This window comes from Fundulus heteroclitus, chromosome 12 (assembly GCF_011125445.2).
Source record: "Fundulus heteroclitus isolate FHET01 chromosome 12, MU-UCD_Fhet_4.1, whole genome shotgun sequence".
NCBI classification, from domain to species: domain Eukaryota; kingdom Metazoa; phylum Chordata; class Actinopteri; order Cyprinodontiformes; family Fundulidae; genus Fundulus; species Fundulus heteroclitus.
Window position 1 is genome coordinate 35630797 of NC_046372.1, and position 23730 is coordinate 35654526.

A 23730-nucleotide genomic window follows, 5' to 3' on the forward strand; every position below is an offset into this window, starting at 1 on the left:
ATTATGTGGAAGAGAGAGATGCGGTCAGACAAGGCTGCAATAGAACATTCTGGTCTACATGTGAAACACTATATGTCAAGAAAAACCAACGCCGTGCACCGCCCTGTACACATCACCCCCACTGTGGCACATGGTGGGCGGCCTCATGCCGTGGCATTGCTCTACTCAGGAGGACCAGGGGAAATTGTTGAGGAGAAGCTGTATGGAGCTAAAAACAAGGCAATCCTGCATGAAATCCTGGTGGAAGCTGCAAAAGACTTGAGGCTCCAGATTTCAAGCATTAGAACGGCCTAGTCAAAGTCCAGACATAAATTCATTTGAGAATCTGCAACGAGGGTTTAAGAACTAAATACACATCCACAGCACACCTGTAAGACTTAATAATAATATAATTTATTGTATTTAAATAATTAATTTAATATTTAAGAATTATTTAATAATTTTACTTCCACTTCACAATTATGCGCTACCTTGTGTAGGTCTGTAACGTCAAATATCAAGAAAACATACACAATGGGGGCAAAAAGTTCAAGGGGTGTGAAAACCTTTGATCGGCGCTGTAAATGTCAGCGTGCAGCAGGTGGGAAAGCACTGAAAGATTCTTCAACAACAGCGAGTGATTTCACACCTCAAACCGCAACAGAGGACTCGGCGTTTGCACTCAGCCCCTACAGTCTGCTTTGAGAAAAAAAAAAAAACTTAATAATTAAATAAAACATCAAGTCGATACTTCAACGCACGCAGCTGCCCTTCACTCAATAAAAGCATCAGCTTGATTGAGAGCTTAGACCGTGTTTGGTTTTTACTGCCGTGGCAAAGGAACACTGGCAGTAAAATTCAAAAGCAAGGCCAATGATGTAAAACAACAAACAAACCAAAAAGGGGTGCCGCCCAGTGGGAGATGTTCTCTTTCTCTTTAACACACAGTTAAATGGAAAGCAAATGAAAACACATGAAGGACACAACATGCCTCTGTTCATGGGAGCATGTATAATTCATGGTGTCCACACAGAGCGCCGTGATCAAACGGCTCATTTACATGAGGGGAAGGAACGGGACGGCACACCAAAGGAGCCTTTAGCAGCGTGTGCTGCACGTACATTTTGTTCCAGCTGTAAAGCTCAGAGTGCAAAACGTTTATCGAGCATCGGAGACACGCTTCCACATTCAGTGGAAACACTCTTATATCTTATAGCTTTTCAGCTCTGGTTAAGATGACGCCTATCATATTACACGAATCGATGAAACAACTCCTGATTAGTGTCATCGGCTGAACACAGGAAGAAATAAGCCATTTTTTTTAGCATCATTTATTTTCGAGCTTGACAAAGATTTATTTTGAACCTGTAAACATTTTCCCATCCATCATCAGATAGGTTATCTCAAACATAAAGGGTACACCATCTATCAGTTCTAGATGCCGTCCGTCTAAAAAGCGGCATTTTAATCAGCCAACCTGCCAGCAGGTGCCGTCCTGCGTGTCACTCTGCTCCTTCCTCCTCACCTGTTTACTCTACATATATTTATAGAAGTAGCCACCTCTTGAGGCAGTGACCCTGTCCATCATGGCTGCACCCCAAGCCATCCCCTCAGAGGGAGAGGACAGAGCTGCATGACTGCCAGAAATGTTTTGTATTCACCCATTTATTCATTGAACACAATTGATAAAATATGGAGCAAAAATCAAGCAGTGGTTAGATTTTCTTACCCACCCTTTTGCATGTGCAATCTGCTTCCCATGAGCAGGAGATTTACAAAGCAAATAGCACTAACTACAGGCAAACACCAACATGCCCCATGAAGTCTAAAAGATGCAACTATAGATAACATTTGCGGCGGTTTGTTCGCAAGGTGGCAGTCTGATTTTATCACCAAAGAGTCTCTTCTGTAATAAACGATGAGGACGATTTCTGCTGTGCAGATGTTGATTGGATAAAACGAAACAAAAATAAAAATAAACACTGATCTGAAATGCGATGAGTGAATCACAATTTAAAAAAAAAGCATTGCCCATCTATCTGAAATAAAGTGTCCTAAGCACGGACATTTCTGATCAGGTGAAAAACTGTTGGAGTAAACATTGGGCTTTTCCTGCAATGATTACATTCTGTGTTTTTCACCTAATGAATGAAAAAAAAGGTTTCTTGTAGCGTACCACAGCCGCAAAGTGCAGGTATTTACAGAGTCAGTGTATTGCCGTTCTCGCTATTCGAGAGTAAGCACCATCTTTTGGAAGATTCTACACGGATTAACACAGTTTATAGAATTTATTTGCAAAGTATCAAGTTAACAAAACACCCAAAGAGGATAAAAAAAAATCTTCCCTGTCTTCTCTCAAATGTTTTTTATTTTATTTCTGAAGCCGCCTTTCTCTTCTCCGGGAATCAAAATCATAACCTACTATCAGGAAACGGGGAATATTTCAGGTAAGCTGTGTGTTGTAAATAGCACTGCTGTTTGAGAATCTAAGCTATATATATATATGACTGTGGGTGAATTTTCAGCTAGATCAGGGCAGACGCCATCAGTCCAGCGATGTAACTGCTTAGTAGAGCTATTAAAGTAGCAGATCTGCATTTATACGTGAAATCAAAGTGATTTTCGAACTTTGGTTTGCATGGCTTTAGCAGGTCCAAGTTTCTTAGTGAATTTTCCCCAACGGGTACAGAAGTGCCAGTTTTTTCCGACTCAATCTCCATTTCCACCTTGAAAATAACACGAGGTGTGTGGATTACAAATCTTACATTCAGTAATCATTAAGAATACTGAACTGCCATTACTCTGTTCCCTTGAGATTGCATTACCGTGGCAGAAGTTGCCGAGGTAGTCAAAAATTTCCCCCGCTGACAGGGCACCAGCTTTGGATGAGAAGTTTCTGGGTGTTGTAGAGCTGTCATGCCTCTTCAATGTCGCATGGAGAACTGGGACAAAAGACTGTGGTTTGGTCCAAATGTTTTTAAAAAGGGAGTGGAGAGTGTGTTCCAATTATGGAGGGATCACACCTCTCGGCCTCCCCGGGGAACCGTATTCTGGGATGTTGGATAGGAGGCTCTGACTGAGAGGCAGCTCCTCTACGTTTGGAAAAAGGTAGACTGTCCCCCTGTGGGTAAGGGGCAGTGTTGGGCCAGTTACTTTAAAAAGTAATTAAAGTGCCGCCGTTATTTACTCCCAACACCGGTTGGGGCTATGTCTCTGCCTCAAGCAGAGGCACGTCTCAATGGGAGGCAGACCCAGAACTCCCTGGAGGGACTGAATGTGCCGCCTGACCTGGGAACACCTTGGGATCCCTCAGAATGAGCAGGAGGGTTCCCTCCTAGACCTGTGATCCATCTGATCTTGGATAAGACAATGGATGAGCACTAAACATTCTGGTTGCTGGCTCTTGCAGCCTCACCACCAGATTAGAAATTAAAACGGTTGGTGAGGAAACATCATGTCATCTGAGGTGGTCATTTAAACAACATGGAGTAGAAAGAAAAAAAAGTTCACACACTGAATGCTAAATGTGCACAACTGGTGCCGTCACCCAATTATGGGAGTTGCCCCCCTTTACCAAACTTCTATTAAATTAAACTCCATTGAATAAATTAAAAAAAATGCATCACTGAGTGGAAAATTACAGTTTGAAATTCCTTAAACAAGCAAATGAACCAAGGCTCATTCTGCTGGGATTATCAACAAGCTTTCACAAGATGCTTGGAAATTTTCAGCAGCCATCCTTTATCTCTTTTTAATTATAAAACCCCAAATTTCTTTCCAGCCCCCCTTTATTTTAAGCATGCCACTACTTTTCCTGCAAACAGTGGCGCTGAACAGATTCGGATTTTTTAAATCTTGAATTAAATCAAGGTTGCTGAGCCATTTGTAGCTGGGAATCCCTGCAGAGTGACAATTAAGCTGAGCCAAAACACTCGACAACTAAAAATTCCCACACTTCATGATCAGAAGGCTGTGTTTGTCTGCCCTCAGACGTATGCTATCACAACACCACATCAGTGTAAACAGGCACAGAGATTTAGCGTTTCCTCTTTGGTTCTGCTATTCAGGCACTTCTGAGAACCATGGGCAAACCACAAAGCCTTGTTGCTGTTGCATTTCGTTAATGCAGCTAAAGCAACTTTTGCCTCCCCTCATGACTTGTAGTCACCTCTGTGTCTTTCTGTCACGGCATTCCCGTTTTACAACATCAGAAAGAAAATGTGCCCTGCATCCCAAAAACCTCGCACAGGGTTGTCCTTTTAAGACCTCCCGTTCTGGGTTTTAATCAAAACAGATGCATTTAATTGACAAAGTCAACAGCTTCACTGCTGATGCTGTAAAGCCACATTAATTATGGTCCCCGGCAGGGCATGTGGCTTGCCTTCTCTCGTCTGCTCAGCGCCGTTCTTTCACTCCTGAGGGCATCTTCAGCTTTTTTCTTTGGGGCCTAATCGAATTTCATCTCTCATTAGACAAACTGCGTTAAGCCCGGTTTAAAAAATGCTGACGACGAACTAAAATCTACTGATCTGCTTATCATGCACCGCAAAAATCGGGATAAAAATTCACGGATGCCTATTGAACACAGTATTGATGCATGCAGCAGCAGGTAGGAGCAAACGGCTCTCCTTGCAGCAGTCGAGCTGGCCGTGCAAGGATGCATGTCACAGCGCAAGTGAAACAGTGTGAATAAGAGCAGCACTGACACCAGCAATTTCTAAATTGCTTCGGTTTGGCTCACATAAGCTCTCATGATTTATTTATTTGCTACGGTCTTAATTTTTATGGTAGTGTGGAGCATCGGAATTGAGAATAATGATCTGTCCGCTCCACACGTCCGCAGACCTTCCGGTCAGCTATCTCTTGAACACAGTGAACCTGTTGTTCAGACCTTTTCCCTCCCAGTGGAAAACTCAGCTGTTGTTTTTCCTGTGTTGCGTTTACATACTGATCAAATGAGAGAAGGTCATTCGGCGATGCAGACACCAACTAAACAAAAGAGGAGGTGGTTTGCCGTCAATAAAAAGAACAGCGAAAAAAATAAAAAAGCACACAGACTGTCTGAACTGGCTTGTCTGTTTATTCAACCACAAAGTGCGTCTTTCAAACATACAAAGTAATAATAATTACGATGAGTAGTTCAACCCCGTTATTTCATGGCTGGGAAGGATTTACAGAACTTTGAAGAACTATTTATCCAGCAACAGATTTCTTCTGTTTTTGCTTCTGTGTAGCACTTGAATATTTCAGATCATCAGAAATGTTAATATCAGAAATACTTAATTTAATACTTAATACAAATAGTTCATTTAACCCCCAGTCAGTCGTTGCAGATGGCCTTTTACACTGAGCCTGGTTCTGTTGGAGGCTTCTTCCTGTTAAAGTGGTGTTTTTCTCTCCACTGTTGCTACATGCATGCTCGATTGCTACCAAGTCAATGATACATTTCGAACGACTGGCCACTGTCGCTATGAGTGGATGCTGCGAGTCAATGACTTGATGCAACCTGGTGGGTTTCCTTTAACCAATCTGTATGATTTGATTGCCCTGCCTTTGTAAAGTGATTTGAGATTAAATGTATTGTGAATTTAAGATATATAAACAAAAATTTAACTAAGTATAATTTAAAGAAAATTATTCTGTGGTCTGATAAGATAAAAATCTTTGGAAGGTGTGTGTCCCATTACGTCTGGTGCAAGACCAGTACAGCGTTTCAGACAAACAACATCAGTCATCAGTGGTATGTATGGTAGTCTGTGTCTGCCTTGCTGATTAAAGACCTGGATGACGCTCCCATAATTGATGGAACCATGAATCCGTCTCAGTACCAAAAACCCCTAAATGGGAACGTCCAGCCATCAGTTCATTTGGGTTATGTAGCACGACAATGAGCAGAAGCACACCAGCAAGTTCATCTCCGAATGCCTCAAAAATGAAGGTTCAACGTTCAGTTTGTTTGTGCAAAAAAAAAAAAAAAAACACAAAGAGTGGGCACAGATTCCTCCATTCCTTTTGAGAAAACTGGAACAAGGCATCAGCCAGGAAAAGCTTAATTTGCATCCGAGACATATTTGGTGTCCCGCTTTCCTTTTGAGCCTGTGTGCCAGCTTTCTATAATTTACTATCAAAGGTTTTTTTTAAAAAAAAAAAAAAAACAAGGTTCACTAGTATCAACGTTTGTGCAATGTCTTTGTTTATCTGTGTATCTGCTTAGACCAAAGTTTTTGTCTAGATTTAGAAACACGTGATTTTTCATCAGAGGCGCAAACACAAGCTACATGCGAATGAAATCAACAACACAGAAGCAGCAGCGATTCCAGTGCAAAGCAGAGTCACCGCCACCAAAGCACACAGGTGGTGAGACATGGGCCGTCCAGTTTTCACCTAAACCCATGTGTTGACACAAACCAGCAGATGGTGCCACCTCTAATATTTCTGCGTGTGTGACTGATGCTTCCAGCCCCCACCCTCTTCACAGCCAACGACCAGTTGTTTTACGACACACTGAACAAAGATCAATACATCAACTGCAGCGGCCACCGTCGATGATGCACATGTCGCCCCGACATTTATGACGCCGTGTTATCTTATAAGCATAGATTTTATTCATCTATGCTCTCAGACTCTTGTGCGTGTTTTTGATTCATTCAGAGGATAAGCCTGTGATCAAAAGTACCACGGATGCTTTTTTTTTTTTTTCTTTTTTGCATGTAAAGCAGCAAATTCGACCGACACAAACAAACCTCGGTGTGCCAAATACCTTTCCTGCGCCCGACAGCAGTTAAATTAGGGTGTGGGCGTGTGAAAAAAGCGCGATGTTTTACGTTCTGCGTGGGTTCCTCTGTTATCTGTGTGTAGCACACGCTTGTGCGAACGTGCGTTGGGAGTTTGTGTTTCTGCCTGCGCCTGCGTGTGATTGCAAGCGCTCATGTCCTGCTGCGCGCATGTTAACCACACTCATCCTGTACGTCGAGCCACTCGCCTGGGAACCGATCTGCTCCGCCTCACGCTCAACACCACCCCCACCCCCCATCTGTCTTCCTCTCTCTCTCTCTCTCTTTGTCGCTTCGGGTCTCACCGTTTATGTGCTGAGAGGTGAAAAAAAAAAAAAAAAAAAAAATCACGTTTCACCTACAACTCTGCACGACTGAGCTTTGAGTGAGTTCTGAAAGTACAGAAGAGACGTCCCTGAAAGGGATGACCCCTGGGTGTTTTAGTGACCCGAGTCAGGCAGCAGAAAGTGAAAGCATTCGTGTCCACAACAGTGACAGGATATTATTCAGGCGAGCACTTAGTGCGTTTCTCCCCATAAGCACAAAGAAAAAAAAAATAAAACAGAATCAACGCAAAGCAGGAGATGGTTCACCATCGTGGCTAGAGAACGGTAGACATTGCATACGCGTCCTGATTGTACGTCGACGCCGCCATAGCGTTGTGACTGGCCTTTTGCATGCAATAAACACGAGACAGCTCAAAACCCAACATGCAGTTTTTCATAAAATTACCAAATTTATAAAAACAGAAATGTTATGCTATGACTTTCACAACACTGCCGAATGCCGACACATCTCCAGCAATCACTGGCCTCCTTTATTAGTGGGTTAAAGCATGACAGGCCATTGCTAAAGATGTTTCATTACTGCGTCAAAACACACTTTTGGAAAATTGAGTGGAAGGAAAAAAGCACAGCAGAGATGAACTGTGGTTGGAGCCAACGACTCCATAAATCTCGGTGCAATTTTACACCTTAAATGTTGCATAATAGGGCAGGAAATAAACTACTTGCAATGCTGCACCCCCCCCCCCAAAAAAACCCCAAAAACAAACAAAAAAACGAAAAACAAACTTCACCTTGTAATTGCCAACTCTCCATAATATCAGATATTCCTCATTAATAGTATTATATAAGAGCTAAATCGTATAATAATAGTAATAAATGATTGTAACTAAAACAATAAAAATAGTTTAAAGTAAACTGTGTTGTCTCTTTAATTCAAGAAACCCAGTTCTTGAGCACAGTTGCTTTCCAAGGCAAAACTGCTGCTTGCAGTATGGAGGATGCTTGCTTTTCATTTCTGTCAGGCAACAAAGCCAAAGGAGCTTCTCCTTTCCTATGTTTTAGTTTATTGAAAAAAACAAAAAAAAAAAACAGGATCGGGGGCAAGTACTTCTTTGAGCGCGAACAATCATCCTTTTCTTGGCGTCTTTTCTCTGAGGTCAGCACCACGCTGGCGCTCTGATTTTCCCTTGATCCATTATTCATTCTTCCCCACTGGAGCTCTGCCTTCATGGCAAACAGGCTTCCATAGAGCTCCACCGGTGCCCTCTTCACACTTTACCCATCAGACGGTCCACATCCATGACTCACAAACGACGCGCAGCCAAACAAGAACGCTGTTGAAAAACACATTATACGTTTTTTCCCCCCCTCATGCAGAGTCGGACCCCTTAGCGTCAAAGTGACTTAACAACCAAAGCGCACCCTGATAGCAACAAATTAGTTCAAAGCAGAATGATCCAGAAAAGCTGCAGTATTTCACGCCTACTGGGACCAACATAAGCTCATTACGGAGGAGACGCACACGGGGAAGGAGTGGAAGGACTCTGGCATGCAGAAAACGAGACTAAGCTCAAGTTTTTTTTTTTTTCCTTTGCACATCCATTGATCAGCATGTAAAGGAGAGCAGTCATAAATCAGCAGAGCAGGAAGTGAAGAGAGTGAGAAACCAAGTACAGAAAATCCAACACATTCAGCGTAAAGCTTTGCGAAGCAAACACGCTGCTTTTTAAATATCCAATCAATGTCGAAGTTTCGCTAAGGTTCAGCTGAATCTGAGCTTTATGCTGAGGCGGTAACACGACACGGAGGCTGCGGTAAACTTCAGCCAATCTGAAGGAGGAAACAAGCAAACGTCATTACCCTGGCGGGATGGCTCCTCGGGTGGTCCCCATGGAAATGCGCTGGGTGCCTGGCCGGTTCAGGTTGTTCTGTCCGTTGATGGTGAGCGCGTGGTGACCGTGGGAGGATGAAAGCGTCGGCATCACGGGGGAACCGGGGAAGTTGGCAGAAGACAGCGGCGACTGCACCTGTTCAGCTTTGGGCTGCCCACCTCCCACGCTTATGTTGTTGTGGTTGGCGCTGGCGAAGCCGGACGTCGGGGACCACAGGGAGGTCCCGGCGAAGGTGTTGCTCTGCCGCACTCCGCCGAGGGTCCCTGTGGCGCCCGGGTTGCCAGCCGCCCCTCCGTAGAGCTTGCGCCGCTGGGAGGCCAGGATGGCGTTGGAGGCGGCTCTTGTGCTGTTCACCAGGATGCACTGCTGGCACGAGCAGGGCTGGCCAGAGCTGGCGCCCACGGGCCACGACTGCGACTTGGGAATGGAGCCCATGATGAGCGGGTACGCTAGGTCCATGCGCCTCCGGAGGCGCCGCTTGCGCTGGCTCTGCCGGTTGGTCTGGGACATGCTGTTGAAGTCGATGAGGTAGCAGAAGCCCAGAGAGGTCAGGTCCAGCCACGGGTGCTGCTTCTCGTAGGCGTTCTGGATGGTCACGCAGATCTCCATGTCGTACGGCGTCCACGAGCCGTTGTCGTTCTCCCACTCCCACACCACACCTTTGCCTGGGGCCGATGACGGCTCGTAGAAGTTCCTCTGCACTGGCCTCATGGTGCCTACAAGGAAACAGCAGGGAGAAGTGCGTGAACATTTCTTCCTGACAAGAACTTTGGTTTTACAGTGAGTCTCCTCTCTCAAAGGTCCCATTTGTGCCTTTCTGCTGTGTAATGCATATATTTATCAACTTTTTCTCCTCCTGTGATTCCTGTTTTCTATTGCATGCTTGTCTAAATTAATATTGAGGGGGGGAAACCAGAGTTTCCTCCAGCTGTATGGAGCATAAATACACCCGCTGCTGCACACTGCTAGTCAGCAGCTTGAAAAACTGCTAAGGATCTTTTTTTCCCCCCACACACTTTTAAACCAGAAAAAGAATCAGCACCACCCTTCCCCCACCTGTTGCTGCACAATGCTGGTCAAGGAGACATGGTGTGGAAACTGAAAGAGCGCAAACCATCGGTATTATCAAGTTTACGTCGTTTTTAAAGTCTGCAGGTTCACAGCAGCACATCTGTCAGGTAGTTGACTACAAGCAAATGACCCGACTCATTAAGTAACACCAGCTTAAGTCTATGGGATAAATTAAAAATAATTACTATATTTTCGGTATGATATTATCCTCACTTTAAGTATGTTATATATAATTTTACCAGTAGTTGCGTTCAATTTTGCCATTTTGTTTAGAAATAAGTGTGCTTATTTCGACCTTTTGTGTAAATTCAGTGTTATTTTTTTAAACATGGTTATTATACCCATACATGGTGCGGGCATATCCTCGAGGCCAAATGTTTTCAAGTTTCAGGACCATCAAAAAACAAAAACTGTTCCAGTGTTGAGAAGAACCCGACACACTGATGGAAACGAGGGCCAACACTTCTCTGCCTCCCTGAGGGGAGAACGAGTATTGGTGTAAAAACTGATAAAATTCTTCACCCTCATAAAGCTGCCACTTCACATAAGAGTGGAAACGTGGCCTTTGAGGAAAACAGACGTCATATCCACAATCCCTCACTTTATGAGTTTGCACTCCTTTTCTGGATGACAGGGTGGAAGGGGACTTTGGGACAAGACGGCTTGGTGCCCATGTACCCCCCCCCCCCCGCCGACGGGCACTCAGCTCCCGCCTCCATTATAACACAATTACTGTAGTCCCATGGGAAATCAGGACACCTCAGCCTATCCATCTCCACACCACACATCAGCAAAGGTATCCAGGCACTCCGGCAGAAAGCGTCACCCCTTTCCTCCCCCGGCTAATTTAACGGCTAAATGCACAGTCCCATGCCAGGGAGAGCCGCGGCGATAATGGAGCAACGGGAGTGTGTGCGGAGAATGACTAGACGTGGGATTGACATGGGCTGATGAGGGCCGCTGGGCAGCGGTAACCCCCTCATTTGCCAAGTTTGGCGCCGGCGCGGGGGAATAAACTGCATCAGCAGAAACAGCGACTCTGACCTTGATTGTGTCCTGCAGTCTGACGCTAAAGGATTCAGTTTGGTGGCTAATTTCAGTCCGACTGTCGTACTCAGAGATGACTAGTCAGCCAGCTGCCTGTGTCTGTCACATCTCCATCCGCTCATCCATGCACAAACCTCTCAGCGTCTGCCCGAGTGCTTGATCATCGCTCGCTGGATTAATTTCTTCTTTTTCTCAGAAGACAAAATTAACAACAGCACGCAATACATTTTGAAATGCATTACATGGTAACACACACGCGCGTTCATTGAATGTTCTGCTTTGTAGAAGAGGAAGCTATGAGATGTTCCTCTTCCTCTCCTCACTATGGCTTTTCTGCAAATATATTAAATGTAAGTTAGATAACAAGTATGACTGCGAGGTTGTGGCAAAAATCAACAGCTAAACAGGTGTTGTACAAACTCCATGAATAATGGATCCCGTGCAGGTGCTTATTCCCCAAGCTCAATTTATACACCCAGTTATGGTGAGGAGAGATGAACAGTGTTTCTTTTTGAAGGGCTGTTTAAGCTTCAGCTGTTCTGACAGAAATGCGTGACTTGGACGTGACCATATATTATGGTTGACCTTTATAAGGTCCAACAGTTACCTTCTACTCTTCAAAAGGGGAAGCAAAAGGCTCTTCCTTTGCTGACGAAATGCAGCTCTAGTCGTATTCATTCAGGAATTTTAAAGAAGCGTTTGAATCACTCTTTTTTTTCATGATGCCAATCTTTTTCAAATGTACTAATGCAACGATTGTTAAAAACTGGGGGATAGGTTTAAATTTATTGTGGATTGCCTCAAATGCAAAAAAGGTCCAAGTTATACATACCCAGAATTTTAAATCTGGCTGAACGCTGGCAGAACTCATTTTAGTTAGTTGGTTGGTTTCCTGACTCAGACCAGCTTTTTTTTTTTGGATATGCAATACATTTTTCAATAGCGCTGAGGTCAAGGGAACTCCAGAGTCTTAATCCTAAATAAGATACTGGATTCACCCAGACAAATACAGTGACCTAATGCCTGCTTTATCCACTCAAAAATCTATTTTGATGTGTGTTTGGGATCTGGGATCATTACCATTATCCAGGTTTCAACAGTCTAGCTGTCGGTTTGCGTAGCCCTCTGTCCTTATCAGGTCATCCACTTTCAACAATGCAATAATAGAACTGGCAGCAAAATATGCACACAGCATAATGTAGCCTTCACCGTGCTTTGCTGCTGGTTGAGTGTTCCTGAATTTGAAAGCTTCATTTTCATTTCCCCTCCTCATCACAGAAAACATTTGACCTCCCCAAGTATAAATTGTCCCAAAAACGTTGCAAGGCTTACTACAGGCTTCCTTAATGGTGTTTCTAAAGCCCTGACCTGAAGCGTAGGGCTGAGCGATTGATCAAATTAATTCAAAGTTAAAAAAAAACTAAAATCTTTTTATAGTATTATTTCAGTTTATTGTGCTTTTGCAGCCAGATACCATAACCTCACGTTGGTGTTTTGAAAAGTCAACAGAAGATGGCTGAAAGAGGAAGTGCATGCAGCGTCACCCGGTCGGCACAAAACTTCTCATGGTGTGCCACCACTTCATGACCACAGTCAACTCAAATTTGTACTCCCAATTCTTGTTTTAAAAAAACAAGCAAGTGCCACAAAAATGGTTCAGCCACATTATGAAAAGCCCAAAATGAACATGACATTACCGGCAATGATGAGTGGACGTAAACCTCTGACAGGAAATCTTTGATTAGAATGTTAATTATACACAGCTCAGAAGTTTCTGAAGGAGTAGCTCGCTTAGTCACATTAATGAAAAGCTCCTCTTCATGCGACGGTGGAGAAATTCATCCATCCTGCTGAGTTGCTGACCTGATAACTGGGTATAGAAGATGGATGGACTTTATTGCTCTGCAGCAGTGCTGTCCAAACCTTGTGCCACAAGGGTAAAATTTGTCAAATTTAAAGTCCTAGTGGGACAATATGAGTGGAATATGATCGGCCTTTCTTAGAATAAAGCTTCCTGCATTTTGGCACATTTTAAGAACACAAATGCCCAAGTCTGTTCTTTAGTAAAAGTTGTGGTACCAGTTTCCAGTACAAAGAAAAAAAAAAAACTTTCACAGTATTAAAAAAAACATACGGAACAAAATTTGCTAATATTTCCATTGCAATAAGACATCAAATTTCAGAGAAAATCTCCATCTAAAAATGACAAAATGTGTCCATCTGCATCAAATGCTTATGCAGGAAGGCCAAATTTGCAATAAGTAATAATGATACCTGTAGACTAAGGCTACATTTACACTGCAGGTCTTGATGCTCAATTCCGATTTTTGCTGAAATCAGATTTATTTTTTTTTCGGGTGGTCCGGTCATTCATACTACTATTAAACTATGCGACTGGCATCATTTTTCTGTCTGAACGGTTCAAGACCGCAAAACGACGCGCATGCAGAGATAACAGAAGGAGACGTCACACAGCAGCGCGCTGTTTGTGAAAGTAATGGTGAATGTAATTGTTTCTAGAAGTGTTCAATAAAGCTTCATTGAAAAAAAAAAAAAAAACTCAAAAAAATTAAAAAAATGCTGATAATTTATAAAGCTGTTGCACAATAGGAGCCGACAATATTAAGACCACATCATAGCTAGACGAAGAAACTTAATAAGTAGGCAGCATAGCTATTAAGAACGGTCTTTTACGGAGCGCTAACTGCTGCTACCGTGTGTGTAGTGAGAGACGAATAAAATGCGACATGACCTTGCTTTAAAAAATATCCAATATCTTAGTTAGTACCACCTCTGTAAGCGACATAAATCAGATTTTTTGGGGGGTGAATAGATCGGAATTGGGCCGTTCACACTGCTGTGAAAAAGACGGGTCTGGGTTTCATTTGGGGAAAAAAATGAATTTGGGTGGCATTTCCCTGCGGAGTTAACATAGCATAGGACACTGTTGATGGAGAGGACCGATTATTTATAGGGATTGTTACTACCATCCCGAGTGACAAATGAGAATGATTTTGGTTAATTTTACAGTAAATTTCTTACTTATTGATCCTCTAAATGGACATGTGGGTGGGTGGGGGATATTGTGCAACCCCCCAAAATGGTCCCGGGCCGCACTTTGGGCACCCCGGCTCTAGGACATCCAGTTTTCTTGTCTGACAGCCTTTGTGAGACTCTCACTAGAATCCTCCCACCTCCATTAAATTACTGATAGGAAAAGGCGAACTGCATGAGAGCAGCTCTCTTTGTGTTTGAGAAAACTGCCAAGCAATGATTGATATTAATTATACAGATTATATAAAGGTCTTACATAATGATTTTGACAAAGAATGAGGGGGAAAAAAATCTTGGCTTCACACAGCTAAGCAGCCTATTAGAAGCCAAGAATGTGCCATAAAATAAAGTTAGTTTAGAAAAGATTACCCATGTTAGGGTTTATTTATGTAATAATCATATTAAGCTGCACACACATAGCATCTGCTAGGAACTATATTGTGAGCCTCTTGTTGACGCAGTCTGGCGGAGTGATATGCTGACAGAGGAAATCTGTAAGTTTGAAATCAAGCTTAAGGATGGTGAAATGTGTTTGCTTTGAGCATAACTTTGATTTTCTAGTCCCAGACTCCTGGATTTAACCACTTCCTGCCCGACAGGTAAACAAACAAACAAACAGTAATCTGGAAAACAGTAAACGCATTTGTCCATTTTCGAGACGGAAGATTCCTAATAGCACTTTCATGCCCTTTCAGATGATCCCCTACAAATGACGACAAATGATGTGTCAACTATACTGGTTAAACATGTTAACCAGTTGTGCAAACACACCAGAGCTTAATAGAACATTCACCAATCTGGTTTCTTTTCATATTAAAACGGCAGCAGGTGAGTTCACCTGTTTTCCAATAAAAAATACATGGAGTCAGAAGAAAGGAAAGAATGAAAGATGAAAGATGAGAGTGAGAGGCGATAAGAAAGAAGACTGGGGCAGAGCTATGGCTAGGTGATATAACAATGTTAAATCATAAAGGATTAATACATGTTGATGATAGATGAGAAAGATTCTGGTATTGTCTATAAAGATCATGTGTTATTTTATTAATTTTATTTAATTTTCTTCATTGTTCCTAAGTTTTTCTTTGTTAAAACCTGTCAAATTAGATTCAAACGGAATCTTCTCCGGCCTTGAACTCTTTCAGGACTATGATTTCACATTGCAAACTTATGATAAAATAGTGATCAAGATTGACAAAACACGTTTGTGATGCATTTGTGCCATGATTCCCCATCCCTGGGCATAGGCAGAAACTCAAAGTAATAACACGCACAAAACAAGAAGGTGACCAACCCCATGAAATGAAATCTGTGCGACACTAAACGACCGCGTCACGAACCGCTGAGTGATGCTGCGGGAGGCTGGACCGAGACCAATCTCAGCACATACGCAGAGGCGTCAGTCATTTTGACGTTCTGTCAAGAACACAAGTAAACCGGTTTCTGCCTCCAGTACTGTAATCAGCAACGTACTACATCAGCACTTTCACCTGTAACGTTTCACAGAAGGCATTCTTGCTCTTACATGGGACCGAGGACTCAGAAATGCCAAGGGGAGCGCTTTTAAAACATGGCTCGGCACTTGTTTCAAATTTATCTGAGCAGATACAAGACGTAAAAACAATGTTACAATTTAAAAGTAACCGTTGTCCTGTCTGCAGGCCCTCTAAGCGATGGGCTTATTTCCAAGCCCAGTCCCTGGTTAGGCTTAGAGGAGTTAACATTTGAAACATTTTGTCCGATAATGTCAGTAGACAGGCCTGCATGATACATACGAAGAATAAGAAAAAAAAAAGATTTTAGTGCTTCCTCTGTGTGCCTCCCACACAGTAATTATGAAGAAAATCAAAGTGTCAAAAAGGGGTTCAAGTTTAATACAAGAGGTTGAAAAGAGTTTGATTATGTAAACACTGCCAGCTATGATGAAGACTTTTTTTATTAGAGAGTATTTGCACCAAAGCGTTTCATTTTTCTCTATTTGGGGGGCGTTCTGCTCATTGGATTGTGCCGTTAATTATGTGGAAAAACACGTTCTCTTTTCAAAGTTCTTAACAAGAAGTTGTAAAATCTGTAACCGGCAACGATGAGTTCTTCATGTGTAAGAAGAGCTATCACAAACCTGCAATGGCGCAGAGTTAGCGGTTATATAGTCTGCGTGTTGCCACATCTTGCTCCGTCTCCAGCGGCACCTTAAATACGTCCTCTGAGTGAAGATGCAGCGGCAACTCGGCGGGCGACTGAACCTGGGCGATTTTCCGCCGTACTGCTGACCATCAGAAACCTACGGCAACACTGCAGCCTTTTTCTGATGAGATCATGCACCATGCTCCAGCACCACCAGGGACAATGACAACGGCCTCCTGCGTGGGGAGGCTGCTACTAAATATAGGAGACTGGTAGCTATATCGAGCATCAGTGAGGAGCTTGAAATGTTGGAGATGTAAGAAGAGAGCAAGACTTTTTAGGCAGATAATAGGAAGGCTAACCTGAGTACAGCAAAGGTGCTCCGTTTTGTACTTTGAAGCTTTGACAGCCTCTCTCTCTCTCATGGAACATGCTGGATTTGGAAGTTTTAACAGTCTAGCATAATCTCAGATTTAAGTTAAGGATATGCACTCTAAAGGGAATACACATAAAAACATAAAAAGGTTTTTTTATTTTTTAACTAAAAGGCTACTGCTACTAATGCATCCAGCTGTATTAAATCCAAAACTGAGAGCTAAGGCCTGGTTAGGGAGAAATAGAGTCACCATGCTTGCATTCTACAGCAGGAACTGTGTAAAACTGCTGATCGGGGATTGTTAGGAGGAGAGAGCAGAGGCCACAACAACACGGCAGTCCTGGGACCATATGTGGAAAGTTTTATCCAAACATTCGTTCTGAAACTTCTGCCACCTATTATATCCTGTAATTTACTGTCATGTAAACACTGCACTTCCCCCCCCCCCCCACCCCACCAAAAAGTCTGGTCTGAGCCGCTGATGTTCTCCCCGTGACCCTTCCCGCTCTTCCTAACAGGAAACCAAGCAAGAGTGGCTACTTCCTGTCTGACCTTCTGTGCCTGCGGCAGCCATCTTTCCTGCCTCACTTATCTCCCTCACTCCCACAATGTCCTCCAGCTGTCCTTTTCCCCAACACCAGCACGGTCTCCTCCAGATGAGGAATAGCTGTGTGATGTATTGCTGCGATCGAACCTCGCCGCGGGACTCTCACCCCGCTGCCAAACAGAACCAGGCGGGTTCAGGGTGGGCTCGATTGGCCTTTCACATCTTAGCTGGAGCAGAAAAAGGAGAAGCCATTCCAGCTCTCATCCCTAATAGCTTTGTTTTTGCCTGCAAGTGAGGGAATTAGTCTTTGAAAGGGAAGGACATGCATCATTAAATTGCAACATCCTTGACTGCCCTTAGAGGTATACTGCTGGGGAAGTAAATAGATTGGGAAAATGATACTTTACAGATAATAATATTGGATGCCTTTACAACAGATGCACAATTACTGCTCCTTCTGAAAGAAAATATGCAGCAGGCGGCCTGAGGGGGTAATTTGCTCTCAAAGCTGATCTCTAATGCTTTTTCTTCAGGTTTCCTCCACATTTTTCATGTCAAAATTCGAGATTTTGAAGACTGGACTTTCCAAGCTTACTTAATTTAAAGTTTTTTTCCCCCGATTTTTTTTTACGACTGTGTATATCTGTGGCATTTACAAAAGTTCACAATGGTTTTTGGGGGGCAAATATTTCAAATATTGGATGGTTGGATGGATAGATGGAACATTTAAATATTACAACTTTAAACTGGAAAAACAATAAACTTCACAAATAAATTATTTTCCCACAGTTATCCAGACCAGAAAAATACTAATAAAAGAATGCATAATAGTTATTTTTTCCTCAAAATGATGTAAAAAACAGGGTTCCTAGAAAAAGGGGGATTATACGTCTATAATCTTAGATCCCTTTAACATTATTAATATATGTATTTATAAATGTACTGAAGTTCCTTAAATTGTTACATTTTAATTACCAAGGAAAGTAAATGCATTACTGTTCCACAGAACCTAGATCACACATTTAGGGGGTCTGTCCCATGGTCACCTGAGGCACAATGCTAAAAAAAAAAACTCTCTTACTGGAATCTATCCACAGGTTTTACCAGAACTACTAAGGCACAATGCACCAGATAGAAAGAGTGTTGTCACAGCGAGGCAAGATGTCGTTGTCACGCAAGTGCCTCCGCTGACAGAAGAATGAGCAAGATGGGGGTGGGTGGGTTTGTGTCCACATGTGAACTACTGTACTAGTCCTTTCCCTGAGAACAGCACCAGCAGTCTTCCTCCTGTACTCATCATCTGCTGCTGACGCTTGCTTTCCTCCCTCCAGTCTCTTCTGGATCCCAACCAAGGCTGTCACACTGAGCCATTCCTCACATTTTCCACTCTGTCACTCACTGGACCCCATCCTGCTCTCGCAGATACAACGCTCAGCTTTTGGATAGAGATGAGAGATCTGTGTCGGGTGAAAAACATCACCTTGTATTCATTGCTCTAGGTCGCCCCACTGCCGCTGCGCTCGGATCAAGCCTCATCATAAATCCTTATAATTGACAAACCTCTCCCACTTCCCAGGGGCTCCCGTTGATCGTATTAAAACATTCTGCTGCATTTTCTATCGAACTATAAAGAGAGGCTTGGTAACAGGTTCAGTACTCAACAGTTTTTTCCAGTGAGAATTAAAACTAAAATGGTCCATTTGTAAAATTGGGTCACACCTATTAAATATTCTACAGTCAACCATTAGGAACAACGTGAAAACATTAATGAACAACAGCAGCGTAGCCGCGCAGAACACACAGAGCACAGCCAACAGGTGCAGAGATCAACTTTGTGTACCTTTCACATGAGTTTTGTCCAACGGGTTTCAGCGGCTGAGCAGCTACTACCAAGCCTTACATCGCCCAGTAGAGGCAGTGGTGTAAAGCACGCCACTTCTGGACTTTAGACCACTGGAGACATGAACTCTGGACCGACAAATTCGTCTTCAATGTCTGGCAAAGCTGGGTTGCTTTGAGGACAGTGCTTTCCTGACTGCATTATGCCCGGCGTAAAGTGCGGAGTGGGGCGTAAGATAGTCCGCGGCTGTTTTTCCCGGGGGTAATGTTCGCCTGCTTTTTTTGTAATGCAGCACACAAAGACGGTTTGGACAATTTCCTGGTCTGGGGAAAAAATTATCGATGACTGTTCAAGCATCACTGCATACCAGCATGCAAAGCAAGGTCCATTTGAACAAGGACGAGTGAGTCTGATGATCTGACCTTAACCCGAAAGGCCACCTTTGTGAAGAATTAGAGCACGAGCTATAAGCCAGGTCATGTCACCCATCATTACTGTCTGACCTTAAACACACTCGCAGACATCGTGGAAAGCGTTCGCAAAAGAGATAAAGCTGTTGTAGCTACAAAGAGTGGGCCAACTCCTTATCAAACCCTAAGGACGTAGAATGGGTCGTACTTGTAATCCAGCCCTCAGCATTATCTGCGATCTCATTTTATCTGCGAGCAGTAGGCTTATTCCAACTACATGACTTTATAGGCCATTTGGTAGTTCCTTGGACAATGAACCACTGACGCATTTTCTAAATCATCACCTCAATAAAGTGTATCTTTGACCTAAATACAGAGAAGATTATTCTGAGGAGAGTCACAATCATTAAGAACTTACATAAACTAATGTAAATAACTTCTCTGCCCTACTTTTTTAAATTTGAAATATCCAACCAACACCAGAGAAGATGTGTACCTAAATCTATGAGCCTTAGACAAGTTGTAGTCTACTGCATGCATCTCTAGGTCTGAATCGGTCTTAAAGTTCCCACGGGACTGAAACAACACACTTCACACCTTTGGCCTAGAGTTGCGAAAGACTTCCCCAGAGTTTCCTTTTGCTTTACATAAAAAGATCAGCCAGTGATAACTAGAAAGTAAAAAATACTGTGAAGGGGTCTTAATGACTCTGAGAAACCTTGAAGCTTGAAGAAGAACATGCAGACCCTTTCGCAATGGTTGCACACCGCAGCAGTCGGGGTGAAGAAACCTAATTTGGTAGTGTTGGTGAGAAGTTGGGCAAAACAGAGCAAACAAACAACACACAGGACCAAAGTAAAGACCAGAGGAAAGTGCTCACACGCGAAGCTTGATTAAACATAGACGGCATTTAACATGCTCCTATTAAGAAAGGTTATGTTGGGTTATTTGACACCATAGAGACAGCAAAACCATCAATCAGATAGGCTGAGATGGTACATGATTCCTGTCAAGAAACCACCAAATGAAACTGTGGAAATGGCAAACTCCCATTACTGTGTGTACCAGTATGCATATGAAGTAGAGATTGTTGGGAATAAGTCATGGGTTGAAATGGAAGTGAAAAAGGCCACCACATTGACAATAGGAAAGCTAAAGTGATGTAACAACCCCTCCTCCCCCACCCAGGAACACATCATTCAAAATTAGGTCACACATTCAATAAAAGAGGGGAACTCACTACTTCTAACATCTGCTATAAACTCCAATGAAAGGTAATTCATCCTATTTAGAATATGAAATCAGTATAAGTAATTATGAGCTCTATTGTTTTTTTTTTTGTTTGTTTCCAAACTTAGTGAGCTAAGCAACAGCCGTAGTCTATTTTTATACACTATTTGTGGCAAAGCAAAACGACTTCCAAGTTCTGGACAAAGATGGGAGGGTTGGATAACTCGGTTCTGTGTTGGTACAGTACTATTGCATAACAAAGGCCTGCAATTCTGAATCACTCAATAAAAGAAGCATTTTCAAATCTAAGTTGTGCTGTAAATGTATTTTTGAACTTGGTGTTGAGTTCAATACATGCTCTCAAACACCAATTTCCAACCCAAAAAAAAGTCCCCTTTAGGCGTCAACACTAAAACCTTAATGCTCCCCACTGTGCTGTTGAGGAGCGTCTAAGCCGCAGCAGCAAAATCTCCATGACTCACTATTGCCAACCGCTAAGTGGTTATTGTATCGTCAAATGATTTGCCCCACAAGTTTTGTCTATTGCCAGTCAAGGAAAGTTAACTTTTGACCCTGAAACTATTCAGATCAGAAACACACCCAAGAGCATTTTTAAAGTGCTTCTAAAAAGAGTAACACGAACTGGCGCATTATTAAGTGGAGAGAAAATGAAACATGGTAAGTTTACGAAATAAAAGCTTAAAAATCCTTTATTTAAAATGTGCCACAGATTGTAAGTTTGATTTTGATCCAAACTTTGACTGCATCATTCTAACACGCCGTTGCTCTGGCTGTATGTCTGTATATGTTTTAGCTTCTTTATGTAAAAGTGCAACTTACTTCTCATTCAAACCAAAGCAGTTTTTCTTTCTCCTACAGTCAACCATTTGCAGCTTTTCCATGAAGGCCAGTTTTGTAGAGCACTGTACTAAAGGTTGGTCTGTCCTTAGATTCTCCCCCCTGAACTATGAATCTCTGCAGCTCCTCCAGAGTTACTGTGGGTCTCCTGGCTGCTTCTATCATTAATGCACACCTCACATTACCTGCTATTTTAAGTGGTAGGGTAGAAGTCCTGACATACCGTTTCCATTTTCAGATGATACATTGAACCGTTCTCTGTTTCAGATTTTGCTTTCCATTCTGATTCTGATTTAAACGTCTCCACCACTTTCTCTCTCTCTCTCTGCCCTGTCTACTGTGTTTCCTGGTCCTCATGATGCTTTGTTAACCAACAAACCCCTGAGACCTTTACAAAACCACAGCATTTATAGTGAGATGAAATCACACAAAGGAAGACTCAACTTACTGGGTAACCTTTAGGCTATTGGTCTCCCTTTCAGCATTTAGTCTCATCAGTTTCTCTCCTTTTTTTTACCTTTTCCCTTCCCATTTTAGTGTCCGTTAAACAGGAAATAGTCCCAGCATAAAATCTAATAAAGCTTCTTGCATATATAAATCAAGTGGAGCACCATGGCAAAAGCAGTGAGGCTCCACTTGTGAAAGTAAAATCTGTTGGGCTCTTTTGGGCATTAAGACAACAATTCTTATTGCCACACTGCCAGACGGGACACACAAAAAAGAGGCTCTTGGTTACACTGGATTTTACTTAAGGGTATGTGAGAAAAAGGGGAAACATACAATGCAAACCAAACATTTGAGAATTTTTTTTGTAAAACAATTCAAAACCAGGTATAGTTTCCTTGTACTTCCTAATTATGCACAATTTTGAGTTGGTTGACCACCCGTATATTCAGTATCAAAATAACGTTTTTCCAAAGTACTCATTTTAAAGACTGAAACAAATGATATTTATAGCAAGCTTTTACCAGCTATTCAGTAGTTATTTTGTGCACAGGAATGCACCTTTAATTTAAGCAACTGAGCCTGAGGTACTACAACTTCCAAAGAAATGTGTCAAAAAAGCAGGAAAATATGAAATCTGACAAACGCGTCATGCAAGGAGAACATAACCAGAAGGGTTCAACTTCAAACTCATCTGGAAAAGGATTCTGCCACTGCAACCCCAAACTCACTAAGTTGGGAGTAAAATGTGGGTGCAAGGGGGGAAAAAAAAAAACATGAATTATTATTAGTATTATTATCAACCCTCATCATTTTCTTCATATAAATAGCAAACTCATGATAAATATGTTAATACATTCTTCAGTATGGAGGACATAAAATAATTAAAGCACGTTTGATGTTTTCACATAAGTCCCTGGAGCACATCTCTAAAAGAAGACTTTTATCTCTGCAAAAAGAAGCCTTCACAAACAATAAACCCAAGCTGGCCATTAGTGATGACAGAGAGAATTTTCCGTGGCGATTTTAAATCCCTCAAACTGTCAAAAAAAGACGTGATATTACCTAGATGCGATAAAGGGGATTTCTCTTTTTATTGAAATGCGTGTACAGCAGAGGCTTTAGAAGTGAAATCTCGCTCCCGTTTTAAAAATCTGTTGTCATACCTGCACATCAAAGTCCCAAAGATCTGTACAAGCATTATCTGCTCATTAAGCAACATGCGGAGATCAAAGAACATCATAATGAGCATGATAGGCTGGTGTTAAGCTGCTTTAACGGCGCTGGATCTTAATATCTCAGTTCTTCAGCTCCTCTTTAAAAAAGAAAAATCTCAACCATTCAAGCTCTGTTTATATCCTGATTCGTTGCCTTTATTTTCCCAGGATGCACCTTTTCATAAAGGGCTATATTCATGAATAGTGACTCGGATTCCCTAAAGCACCATGATCTCTTTGTCTGCTAAAGTTATGGATGATCAAAAGTGTCTGCAGATGAGGGAGAAAGGGGGGAGGAGAAGAAGAGAAGAACGACGGGAGGAGAGAAGGTTGAAGAGGAGGACACTGAGATGGAATAAGGCCAGAAAACAGAAAACATAGAGAAGGGGAAGGTGCAAAGCGTCTGATTAAAGGAGCTCATCAGTCATAAAGAAAAAAAAAAGAGATGCGGGGGTGTGGTGGTGGCAACTGCTTTAAAAGTAAATGCTGCAGTAAAATTTTGCCCAACTTACAGTTTCGCTGCAAGTAAGACAAAGTGGTCAAGAAAAGCAAACTGACTCCCACTGCAAGCATCCTCTTTCCTC

The 23730-nt window shown here is 42.5% G+C and overlaps 1 protein-coding gene across 2 annotated transcripts in view; it reads right to left on the reverse strand.

The window, feature by feature from the left end:
* Window positions 1–23730, reverse strand: part of dtx1 (deltex 1, E3 ubiquitin ligase) — a 74090-nt gene that overhangs the window by 25043 nt on the left and 25317 nt on the right. For both annotated transcript variants that reach the window (XM_012866277.3, XM_012866276.3), the window contains exon 3: window positions 8900–9647. In XM_012866277.3, the coding sequence (XP_012721731.1) occupies window positions 8900–9647 (748 nt within the window). The remainder of the gene's footprint in view (window positions 1–8899; window positions 9648–23730) is intronic.